Source organism: Pipistrellus kuhlii, unplaced genomic scaffold (assembly GCF_014108245.1).
Source record: "Pipistrellus kuhlii isolate mPipKuh1 unplaced genomic scaffold, mPipKuh1.p scaffold_m20_p_1, whole genome shotgun sequence".
Lineage (NCBI taxonomy): Eukaryota > Metazoa > Chordata > Mammalia > Chiroptera > Vespertilionidae > Pipistrellus > Pipistrellus kuhlii.
The window spans coordinates 39,177,471-39,190,155 of record NW_023425404.1 but is presented as its reverse complement, the minus strand read 5'-3'; the positions used below and the strand labels follow the sequence as shown (position 1 = coordinate 39,190,155).

General features: G+C 39.1%; 1 protein-coding gene across 4 annotated transcripts in view; it reads right to left on the bottom strand.

Annotated features, from left to right (window-relative positions):
* ADAM10 (ADAM metallopeptidase domain 10) overlaps window positions 1-12,685 on the bottom strand; it is a 141,035-nt gene that overhangs the window by 15,089 nt on the left and 113,261 nt on the right. For all 4 annotated transcript variants that reach the window (XM_036440621.1, XM_036440631.2, XM_045582160.1 and 1 more), the window contains exons 10-14: window positions 12,218-12,401; window positions 4,258-4,408; window positions 2,399-2,582; window positions 1,377-1,485; window positions 109-329 (exon numbers count right to left, since the gene is read on the bottom strand). In XM_036440621.1, the coding sequence (XP_036296514.1) occupies window positions 109-329; window positions 1,377-1,485; window positions 2,399-2,582; window positions 4,258-4,408; window positions 12,218-12,401 (849 nt within the window). The remainder of the gene's footprint in view (window positions 1-108; window positions 330-1,376; window positions 1,486-2,398; window positions 2,583-4,257; window positions 4,409-12,217; window positions 12,402-12,685) is intronic.

The following is a 12,685-nucleotide window of genomic DNA, read 5'->3' as shown; positions in this document are numbered from 1 at the left end:
GTATAAACAGAAAAGTGATTTTCTAATAACACTGGTGACCTCTGACCAAGTAAAATTATGATCAAAACATTTTAAGATAAGGATTCTTTTTAAATAAAAACAACTTACCACAATCCATTCAGCAATGTTTTCATAGAGCTCTGGACTAAAAATTGCTTTTTTAAGCCTAGCTAAAGGTCCATCAGCATCTACTAATCTGCACCGCATGAAAACATCACAGTAGCCTCTAAAATCATTGCAAGGGGATCCAGGTTGCAGGGTGATGGTTCGACCCATGAAATGCTTGTTCCATTGCACAGACCCAGTACTGGCACAAGTTGATAGGTCCACTGGAAAAGAAGTACCACATATAAATTGAAGATCAGATTTTCTAGGGGGCTAGTTGGGGAGAAAGGGAGGAGGAAGGAACTGCCTAAAATCATTATCATGACATGTTACAGACTTTCATTAGTGAGGCTAGATAACACTACTGGCAATTCACCTTAATGTTACAATATCAGTAAACAACCAGCAACTCTTTACTTAATGCATACAATAGCTTTAAAATCTTCTAACAGTGTTTACATTAATTACTAGAGGCCTACTGCATAAAATTCATGCATGGGAGGGCGGGGGGAAGCCCCTCAGCCCAGCCTGCACCCTCTCTAATCTGGGACCCCTCAGGGGATGTCCTGGATGACGAGCTCCTAATCACCACCTGCCTGCCTGCCTGCCTGGTCACCCGTAACTGCCCCATCCTGCTGGCCTGGTCGCTCCTAACTGTGCCCCCTGCTAGCCTGGTCACCCCTCACAACCCTCCCCCGCAACCCCCATCAGCTTGGTCGCCCCATACAGCCATTCAGTCATTTGGTCATCCCTCAGGCCAGCCCTGGGTGGCTGAGCAGCTGACAGCTGAGGCTTATCTGTGCTTTGGGCCGACATCCCTGGACGGCTGGGGGACTGAGGGGACTGAGGGATTCTGGATGCAGGTGTGCAGAGCGGTAACACAAATGAGACAAACAACTTATAGGGAACATCTTGTGGCTATGGGCACCACCATGTTTGAGGGCGAGGCAGTCAATTAGCATATTCCCTCTTATTGGCTGTGGGCGCCACCATCTTTGTGAGGGTATGAGGGTCAATTAGCATATTCCCTCTGTATTAGATAGGATTGTCATAAAGCTGGTGGGTTTTTGCCTAGTTTACCATTTTGAAAACACTGTAGGGACTTAATACTAAAACACAATGCTATGCTACATCTAAAGTTTTTCTCAAGAGGATCCGGTTAGCTGTAATTATCTGTGCAAAGTATATGTCAGAGTTTAACACTTAAAATAGAAAAGAAAATAAGATTTTAAAGCAAATTTTATATTCTTCTAGTATTTCAAAAGCCTTACTCTTCTTCATACAGCAGACATGGCATAATTCCTTATCATCTTTGCTATCAGAACTGGCACAGGTACACTCCTCCAAGCCATATTTCTCACAGATAGAGCCTGCACATTGCTGAAAGAAAAATAGAAAATAGAAAATCAATTATTTAATCCCTAAATAGTCAAGCCCATTGTGCACAGTAATAAACCTCCAATGGTAAAATAATTAAGTATTATAGAAATATAAGCTGGGGAAAAAAGCACAAATTAGTATCAGAAACAGGTAATATAAACACATTTGAAAAAGAATAAGTGCAAATAAGATAAGAAATCTTTTAAAGAAATAGCAACTTAAAATATTAAGATCTTTACAAAGCAAAAATAGAAAAAGAATAGATGAACATCAATTTTATGTTAGTTATTATTGTTCCTTTATAAGAAGAGAAAAATGAAATTTTCCTCATGTAGAAGGAAGTAACCATTTAGTCAAGAAAGCTTCAAAGGCTTTATATTCTTTTATTTAGGCTATTAAAAAGATATTAATTTATAAAACTTAAAAGTAGCACAAAGTCTCATGACTAGTTGTACAACTATTTTTCTCTAGAGCAATGGTAGGCAAACTCAGTCAACAGAGCCAAATATCAACAGTACAACGATTGAAATTTCTTCTGAGAGCCAAATTTTTTAAGGCAACCAATTGATGTGTCTTAAACTTCTTCTAATGCCACTTCTTCAAAATAGACTCCCCAAGCTGTGATATTTTGTGGAAGAGCCACACTCAAGGGGCCAAGAGCCGCATGTGACTCACGAGCTGCAGTTCACCAACCACGGCTCTAGAGAATACCAAAAACACACAGTGGAAAGGTAAAAGGCAAGTCAGTAACTAATAGGATGCCATCAACCACATAAAACATTTTGACTTTGTGGGGAAATAGATACTGAAACAGGAACTGAGATTAATTTAGCTACGCAGCTTTAACTGTCAACAACTATTCTGATAAAGGTTTTATAAAACTAAATTAAAAATATATACATCAAATGCTTACCCCATTAATGCATACTTGTGTATGCCTATTACAGTCTGTAAAGTTTGGTTTAGGGTCAGATGCTGGGCAGAGAGCTGTAATGCCATTACATATTCCTTCTTTTGCACAATCTGAATCATCCCGACACTTTTCAGTTTTTGTCTTGAATGTACACTGTGCTGTACAACAAGGACCTTGGCTTGGACTAGAAGAAACATTGAATGATTAAAGAAAATTGCTAGGATGTTTCTTATATACATAAATATGGTCCTAAATTTTAAAATATAAATCTTATCTTTTAAATGTTTGTGTTATTGATATACAACCTCAAATATTAGAATAAGAGACCACTAAATTTCAACATTCTATTAGGTACAACAAAGTGATTGTCTCATTTTTATAAGCAAGCATTCTTATTCTATTTATCATTAGCTAAAATAAAAAAATGGATTTAATATTAGGCAAGTTATCAGTGTTCTTCATAATTACATCATACATTAGTCAATTTATCAATTTCCTCACATTTATATGCTAAAATCAAAGTAGGAAAAACAAATCAGTATTGCATAAACAATATTCTATTGCTTATATCAATTACTAGCAAAGTAATTTGACAAGTGAAACAATTATATGATACTAAGTTATAAGAGTGTATGAAATCCACCAGCTGATATGGCTCAGTGGTTTAGTATCGACCTGTGAACCAGGAGTTCAGGGTTTGATTCCATTCAGGGCACATGCCCAAGTTGCAGACATGCAGGGCATGTCTCTCTCATTAATCATTAATTCTCTCTCATCATTGTTGTTTCTATCTCTCTCCCCTTCTCCCTTTCTCTCTGAAATCAATAAAATATAATTTTTTAAAAAGAGTATATGGAATCCATATAACTTAAATATTTAAAATTAAGATTCTATAAATATGGATGATCATATTTTTAAATTTAAAAAGAAAAGAAAATGTATTTCATTAAGCATCTTTTGCATGTCCTTTTAACACTCCCCTTAACACTACAATTACATGTAGTTCAGGCTGCCAACAACAGTGCACTAACCAATGCTATGGAGTAGAAAAAAAAATATATATATATATATAGTAGAGGCCCAATGCACGAAGATTCGTGTAAGAATGGGCCTTCCTTCCCCTGGCTGCCAGCACCACCTTCACTCTGGGCAGAACTCCCTTTACGCTTTGGCCCAGAACCGCCTTTCCACACTGCCCAGAGGCCTGGAGCAGCTGGGGTGGTGCGGAAAGCCTCTGTAGTCACCATGGTAACAACGCAAGCATCCCACTCCTAGCCACTTGGCACCTGTGTATGCAAATTAACCCACCATCTTTGTTGGGTTGATTTGCATACTCACTCCTGATTGACTGGTGGGCATCATGAAGGTACAGTCAATTAGCATGTTACTCTTTTATTAGTGTAGATATACTAGAGGCCCGGTGCATGAGCACTGGAGTTCCCTCAGCCTGGCCTGCCCCTTCTCACAGTCCAGGAGCTCTCAGGGGATGTCCTACTGTGGCTTAGGCCCATCCCTCTGCAGGAGGCAATCAGGCTGATCAGGGGAAGGTGCCACCCCCATCACCCTGCTGCTGCTGCCACTGCTGACCTCTGCGGCTGCTGGCCCTCCTCAGCCCTTGCAACCTTTGCGGCTTTGTCCTGAAGGACATACAGAAGACGTATGGTCTATCTAGTCTAATTAGCATATTACCCTTTTAGTAGTATAGATTGTGGGAATAAAACACACGAATAGAGCCAAACAACAGCAAATAAAGATTAAGTTTCAAAACCATATGCATCTCGTAATTTGTTTTAAATTTTTCCTAACTGCCTTCAGGTGACTTTAAAGGAACATAAACATGACTGGAATTAGCAAGGCACCTGCACTGCTTTCCAGGTCTTAGCTTGCATTTTTTCCCTTCTGGCTGGTTTGCATCATAGCAGCACTCATCTTTACACTGGTCACTATAGCCGCAATCACATTCTTCACCTTGCTCTACCATTCCATTTCCACAGATAGGTTGGCCAGATTCTGAGGAAAATAAACAAGACAAAGTAAACATTGTATGCACATATTAATGTTTTTTAAATTCACAAAACTCTTTGGAGACAGGAAAACTTTGACAAGAAAGGTAGAAGAACCTAGAAATGTGGAAATTAAGAAACCTATTACTAACAGTGGTTCAGTCATTAACTAACATATGGTCTGGGCAATTTGCTTCCCTTTTTTGGGCCTCAGTTTCTTCATCCGTATAGTGAGGGGATTTGGCCTGACAGTCTCTTCTTAGGTCCCTTCTAGAAGTGGTGACATCCTATTTAGGCTATATCACTGAACAATGATAGCACTATTTATATTACACAAATACAAATTAAGTTAGTGATTTATCAACCAGAAACAAATTAAACTTGTTTTGTTAGACAGAAAATTTCAAACCTACATAGTAGTAGTAATATAATAGGTACAATAAACTCCTACATACCAATCACTTAGCTTTAACAACTATTAATAAACAACTCCTCCTAGCATACTCATTTGTTCTTGTAAATAAGGGTTGGGGAACTTTTTTTCTGCCAAGGGTCCTTTGGATATTTATAATATCATTCACAGGCCATACAAAATTATCAACTTAAAAATTAGCCTGATGTATTTGGCTAATTCACCTCTAATGTCTTGGCAGGATCAGACCAAATGATTTTGCAGACCTTATATGGCCCTGGAGCCAGACATTCCCCACCCGTATTGTAAATTCTCCAGGATGAATCTAAAATAAATTTTCTTCTTTTAAAATTCTAACTATAATACTATTATCATACCTGACAAAATTAACCATATGCTTAATAGCATCTAATTGCCAATCCATGTTCAGTTTTACTCAACTATCTCTTTACAACTGGTTTATCTGAACCAAGTTCTACAAAAGGCTCCCCTACACCCTCTCCTGATGAATGCTTTTGGTTGATATGTGTCTTTAGTTCTTTTAATATATAGCAGATTTGCTCCTTTTTTTTTTTTTTTTTTTTTTACATGCTTTATTCGTTAAAGAAATTGGTCATTTTGTTCTGTGGAATTTCCCACATTCTATTTGGCTGGTTGTATCTTCCTATATAATAAAAGGCTAATATGCAAATCAACCAAACAGGTGAACAACCAGTTGCTATGATGCACACTGACCACAGGGGGCAGACACTCGACACAGGAACTGCCCCCTGGTGGTCAGTGTGCTCCCACAGTGGGAATGCAGCTCAGAAAGAAACCAGGCTCATGGGTGGTGAGTGCACTGGCAGTGGTGGGAGCCTCTCCCACCACAATGGCAGTGCTAAGGATGTCCAATTGCCAGCTTAGAGTGGGCCTAAGCTGTCAGTTGGACATCCCCTGAGGGCCCCCAAAATACAAGAGGCCACAGGCCAAGCTGAGGACACTACCTCCCCCAAGTACATGATTTCATGCACTGGGCCTCTAGTATTCTATAAGTAATTATTTTAAATTTTACTTTAGTTTTGCTTCTTAAAGCAAAGCAAGAACCATGTATTATTCATATCTTTTGTATTTCTACAAAGCCTATTAGTATTGGGTCAAATATCTTGGTTCATTAAGGTTATACTGCCTAGCGAAAGCATAGTAAATAATTTTTTTGGAAAAAATTTTAGGATCTCTTTTTAAGTTATTTCATTTTGTCAGTGAGGTTAAAATTAGAACAAGAATGCTACTCTTTATAAGATCATAAAATTACAGAACGTCAGCACCTGCAGGGAAATGATAAGAATCAAATGTCTTTATTTTACAGAAAAGAAAACTAACTTCCAGAGAGTTTGTGATTTGCAGGAATCCATATACCCCAGTATGGGCAAAAGACTAAACTTAAAGTTCATTCCTGCCAGGACTGGTTTGGCTCAGTGGATAGAGCGTCGGCCTGCGGACTGAAAGGTCCCGGGTTCGATTCCGGTCAAGGGCATGTACCTTGGTTACGGGCACATCCCCGATAGGGGGTGTGCAAGAGGCAGCTGATCGATGATTCTCTCTCATCGATGTTTCTAACTCTCTGTCCCTCTCAATTCCTCTCTGTGTAAAATCAATAAAATATATTAAAAAAAAAAAAAAAAAGTTCATTCCTTCCTTTAACCACATCAAATATTAAAGGGAATCTTAGCAATAATTAAATCTCTATCCCTCTTTCATTTTATATCATCCCTTTGTTTTATAAAAGTAGATACATGCATATATATATACACATATATACACACACTAAGTAAACAATGATTTTTCTAAAACCTACTAATAATCAGTTTATAATTCATGTGACATATAATTAAGAAGAAAAATAATAAAGTTAGAAAGCCTATGATACATTCACTACAATAATTTACAACCCACAGAAATATTACTTCAATCAGCTACTTGCTAACAGCTTAAACACATAAAAAGGTGCTATTTAAGTGCAAAAATTATAATAGGTACATATTTCATTATAAGAAACAAACTTTCTTCCCTTAACACCTGCAAAGCAATATGCTCATTTTTAAAACTCAAATCCAACCAGAAAGTTTATTGTGAAAACCCAGTTGAAAAATCAAGAATATATGCAGCACTTCCATGTTAAAAGCTTTAGAAAAGTTAAATTGATAATAACAAAAATGTCAACATCAGTGTAATTTTAATCTACATTTCTAAAAGAAAAAGAAGGCTTTAAAAGAGAAAAACCATTCAATAAAAGTAAATATTAATAATTTGGAACTTATCAAAATTTAATTTTTGGTCTGGGAAGTATTCTGTGAAAAAAGATAAAACAAAGAGCTATTGACTGAGAGAAACTACTCACAGATCGTTATATGATAAATGACAACTTTCTAGACTGTATAAAAAAAACTCTCAAAACTTAATAGAAAAATAATACAATTAGAAATAGCTAAGAAATATGGACATTTCACCAAATATACACATAGAAAGATGTCCAGCATCATTCATTAGTCATCAAGAAAATAAAATTTAAAAACACAATGAGATATCACTATATATCTATCAGAATGGATAAAATAAAACTATTAAAAATACCAAAAGCTAGCAAGGATGCAAAGAAATTAAATCACTTATATACTGCTGGTGGGAATGTAAAATAGTAAAACCACTTCCCTAGCCAGGTAGGTAACTAGTTAGAACATTATCCCAATAACCCAAGGTTGCAGGTTCAATACCCAGTGAGAGTACATACAAGAATCAACCAACGAATGCGTAAAGAAATCCTATCTAATAAAAGAGTAATATGCAAATTGACCATTACTCCAAGACACAAGATGTTTGCCCCCATGTGGACACAAGATGGCTGCCACAAGATGACCTACAGGGGAGGGCAGTTATGGGTGACCATGCCAGCAGAGGAGGGCAGTTGGGGATGAACAGGCTAGCAGAGAAGGGCAGTTAGGGGTGACCAGGCCGGCAGAGGAGGGCAGTTGGGGAAGACCAGATCAGAAGGGGAGGGCAGTTGTGGGGACAGGCCTGCAGAGGGGAGCAGTTGAGGGGGGGGGGGGACCAAGCTTGCAAGGGAGGGCAGTTGAGGGGGGAACCAGGCCTGCAGTGGAGGGCAATTGGGGGTGGGGGGGAACCAGGCCAGCAGGGGAGGACAGTTGGGGGGGGGGGGGGGCGCGCAAGCCTGCACGGAAGGACAGTTGGGGGCAACCTAGCCTGCAGGGGAGGGCAGTTAGGGGTGACCAGACCAACAGGGGAGGGCTGTTGGAGGCAACCAGGCCTGCAGGAGAGGACAGTTAGGGGCGACCAAACTGGCAGGGGAGGGCAGTTAGGGGTGACAAGGCCAGCAGGGGAGGGCAGATAGGGGCAATCGGACCAGCTGGGGAGCAGTTAGGCGTAGATCAGGCTGGCAGGGGAATAGTTAGGGGGTGATCAGGTAGAAGCAGTTAGGGGTAATCAGGCAGAGGCAGGTGAGCAGTTGGAAACCAGGAGTCCTAGATTGTGAAAGGGATGTCCAACCACCCATTTAGGCCTGATCCCAGCCTAAACAGGCGGTCAAACATCCCTCAAGGGGTCCCAAAAATTGGAAAGGGTGCAGGCTGGGCTGAGGGACAACCTGCCCCTCCCTCCCCCCATGCATGAATTTCATGCACTGGGCCTCTAGTGTAATAATAAAGCTCTCTCTCTTCCTCCCTCTCTCCTCTAAAAATCAATCAATAATTTTTTTTTTTTAAAGAATAAAATAGTGCCGAGACTGGTTTGGCTCAATGGATAGAGCGTCGGCTTGGGGACTGAGGGGTCCCGGGTTCGATTCCGGTCAGGGGCATGTGCCTTGGTTGCGGGCATATCCCCAGTGGGGGGTGGCAAGAGGCAGCTGATCGATGACTCTCTCTCATGGATGTTTCTAACTCTCTATCCCTCTCTCTTCCTCTCTGTAAAAAATCAATAAAATATATTTAAAAAAAAAAAAAGAATAAAATAGTAAAACCATTCTAGAAAACAGTTTGGCTGTTTCACATAAATGAAAACAAATAATTACTATATGACCCATCAATTAGATTAGAAATAAAAACCGATGTTGACATAAAAAACCTATATATGAATGTTACTAGCCGTTTTATTCATAATCGCAAAGAACTGAAAATAGCCCAGATGTCCTTTAACAAGTTAAACAAACTGTGCTACAAACATTCCACAGAACACTATTCAGAAATAAAAGGAACACACTATTCATACAGGCAACAATTTGGATGAATCTCTGAGAATTATACTGATTGAAAAAAACCAATCCCAAAAGATTACATGTGTTATATGATTCCATTATATAACACTAGAGGCCCAGTGCACGAATTCATGCATGGATGGGTCCCTTGGCCTGGCTGGCGATCAGGGCCAATCGGGGCAGGTTGGCTGGGAGAAGGAACCATGGGAGGTTGGCCATAGGAGCACACTGACCACCAGAGGGCAGCTCCTGTGTTGAGCATCTGCTCCCTGGTGGTCAGTGTGTGTCATAATGACTGGTCGACTGGTCATTCAGTTGCTTAGGCTTTTATATATACTAGAGGTCCGGTGAGGGCCCCTCAGCTTGGCCTGCGCCCTCTCACAATCTGCCCTCTCACAACCTGGAGCCCTCGGGGGACGTCAGATTGCGGGTTTCAGCACAACCCCCAACATCCCCTGAGAAATGTAGTAGTACCCAAAGTAGCAGTCAGCTGGGTGCCACACCACTCCCACTCATTCCAGCCCCGCTGCACCTGCCGCAGCCGCTCAGTAGTGTGCTGCTGGGAAAGCAGGAGAGGCTCATGATACCACCACAGCTGTGCTCACCAGCTGTGAGCCCAGGGTCTGGCACCCGTCTGTCAGCTGAGCGGCGCTTCCACTATGGGAGTGCACTGACCATCAGGGGCAACTCCTATGTTAAGCATCTGCCCCCAGGTAGTAAATGTGTTTCATAGCAACCAGTTGACCAGTCATTCAGTCATTCGGTCACTTAGACTTTTATATATATTTCCGAAGTGGTAAATTTTTAGAAATGGGGAACAGCTTACTGGAGAAGTGAGGAGACAGCAGGAGGAAGATGAATGTGACTATAAAAGGGAACACTGGGGGTTCTTTGTGGTGACAGGCTGTTCTGTACCTTGACTGTGGTGGTGGATACATATACCTACCTACTCATGTTATAAAACTGTATAGAACCAAATACAAACACACACATACATACACACACACACACACACACACACACACACACACAGAAATGAGAACAAGAAAATTAGGGAAATCTGAATAATCTGTGAATTGCATCAATGTCAATATCCTGATTGTGATACTCTACTATTCAGTTTTGCAAGCTGTTATCATTGGGTGAAGAATACATGGAATCTACTATTTCTTATAACTGAATGTGAATCTAAACTATAAAATTAAGGTTAAAAACAGAAGGCCACAATGTCATTCAATTACATCTCAATTTTATTTTAAAGCCAGCTAAAAAATCAAAAGGCCCTGTTTATATGTAAATCTCCCTCAATTCTTTCTCCTTTGCTGTTATATTTAAACCTATCTCTGTGAGCTCTTTATATATCATACAAGATTAGCAGCCTCAATTTTGCCCTCAAGTAATTTATAATTCTGTGAAATAGGACAAGAATCCCCCACCACCACCAAAAAAACTAGGTAGATTATTTAGAATATTAAATGCCATAGAGAGGCATAATAAATAAATGGGTAATTGTGACATATCCATATAATGGAATATTATTCAGCCACAAATATGTATACAAATCTGCATTGGCCAGTTTCCAAAATGGTTAGAATGTCAGCCTGTGGACTGAAGGGTCATGGGCTGTTGTTTGTTTGTTTGTTTGTTTGTTTGTTTTAATTTGTGTGTTTTTTATTGATTTTTCACAGAGAGGAAGAGAGAGGGATAGAGAGTTAGAAACATCAATGAGAGAGAATCATCGATCAGCTGCCTCTTGCACATCCCTCACTGGGGATGTGCCCGCAACCAAGGTACATGCCCTTGCCCGGAATCGAACCCAGGACCTTTCAGTCTGCAAGCTAACGCTCTATCCACTGAGCCAAACCGGTCCTGGCAGGGTCATGGGTTTGATTCCCAGTCAAGGGCATGTACCTGGTTTTCAGGTTAGAGGCACATGCAGGAGGCAATGAGGCAATCATCAATTTGTTTCTCTTATGTCGATTTCTCTTTTTCTCTCCCTCCCTCTTATCCTTTTACCTTCCTTCCCTCCCTCTCCCTCCTTTCTACTCTCTAAAAATTAATGGGGGGAAATATCCTAAGGTGAGAATTTTTGAAAAAATATTTTTTAAGGCTTAGAATTTTTTTAAATATGGCAACTGGATACATGCTGTAACTTGGATTAATTCTGAAAATATTATGCTAAGTGTCTGATACAACTTGAACACTGAAAATACTATGCTAAGTGAAATAAGCCAAAATTACACAAATACAAATACTGTATGATTCCACTTAAATGAAGTATCTGGAATAGACAAATTCATAGAGGCAGAAATAGATGGGAGGTGACCAAGGGTGAGGAGAGAGTGGAACAGGAGTTATTGTTTAATGGTTACATGATTTCTATTTGGAGTGATGAAAAGGTTTGGAAATACATAATGGTGATGATGGCACAACACTGTGAATATACTTAATGCCATTGAATTGTACACTTAAAATTAGTTTAAATACATATTTTTGTTATATTTTGATACAATAAGAGAAAAAAAAGGAATTTCATAGCAGCTTAATTAATATTAGCCCAAACCTGAAAAGCCTAGGTGTTAATCAATAGGAGAGTGGATGAGCAAACTGTGATACTATGCAACACTACTCAGCAATAACAATAAGATAGTAATGATAAATCTCAAAATATTATGCTGAATGAGAGCAAAAGCATACAAATTATATGATTCTATTTATGTGAAGTAAAACAAGCAAAATAAATCAGAATAGTGGTTACTTTGATGTGTGTGCGGGAGCAGAGATTGATTGGAAAGGGAAATAAAAGAACTTTCTGGGGGGATAGAAATGTTCTGTATCTTGAGAGGTTACACAGGTAAATGCACTTGTCAGAGCTCATCAAAGTATGGACTAAGGAGCTGTGTACTTAGCTTATGTAGGAAATAATCACAAACAATACTGAACTCTGATGATATGTATGCTGAACTATTTAGGGGTGAAGTATTCTTTAAATTGCAACAAAAATTATGGACTGAGGGATGGATAGATTGATAAATGTAATAAGCAAATACAGCAAAGTGTTAATAATCATAAAATATAGGTGATGGATAAATAGGTGTTCACCATATAATTATTTCAAGTATGAAAATATTAATAAAATGTTTGGAAAATATACATACCAACAAAACAGTTGTTTCTCTTCTTCTCAAGAACTTGGCTTATATTTCTAATGCTACAGAGTGAGAATTTATTGTTGTTAAGTTTGTCCCCAGATGTTGCTCTTGCATACATGATGTAATTGCCATTTTCTTTTTGTCCCAAATTCTTAGATTCTCCTGGAGTGCACTCTGTTCCAGAATCATGCTGTCAAACAGAATACAAAGTTACATAAACAGGGAAGTAAAATAAGGTTTTCAGGTCATCTGATTAAATGTAATTTTTTCATCAGAAGAACAATGAAAGCTTGTAGACTCTCCTTTAGAAAAGATCTTACAATTGTTTTAGACTGTGAGATAGAAAACAATCTTCTCTTTTAAGGCTGCTGTGTTAGAAGGGAAGAAAAAACCAGTGAATCTCTAATCACAACTTATAGTTTTATAAGTAGGTAGCAGAATAGAGGACAAATTCATAAAAGTCTATTAAAAATT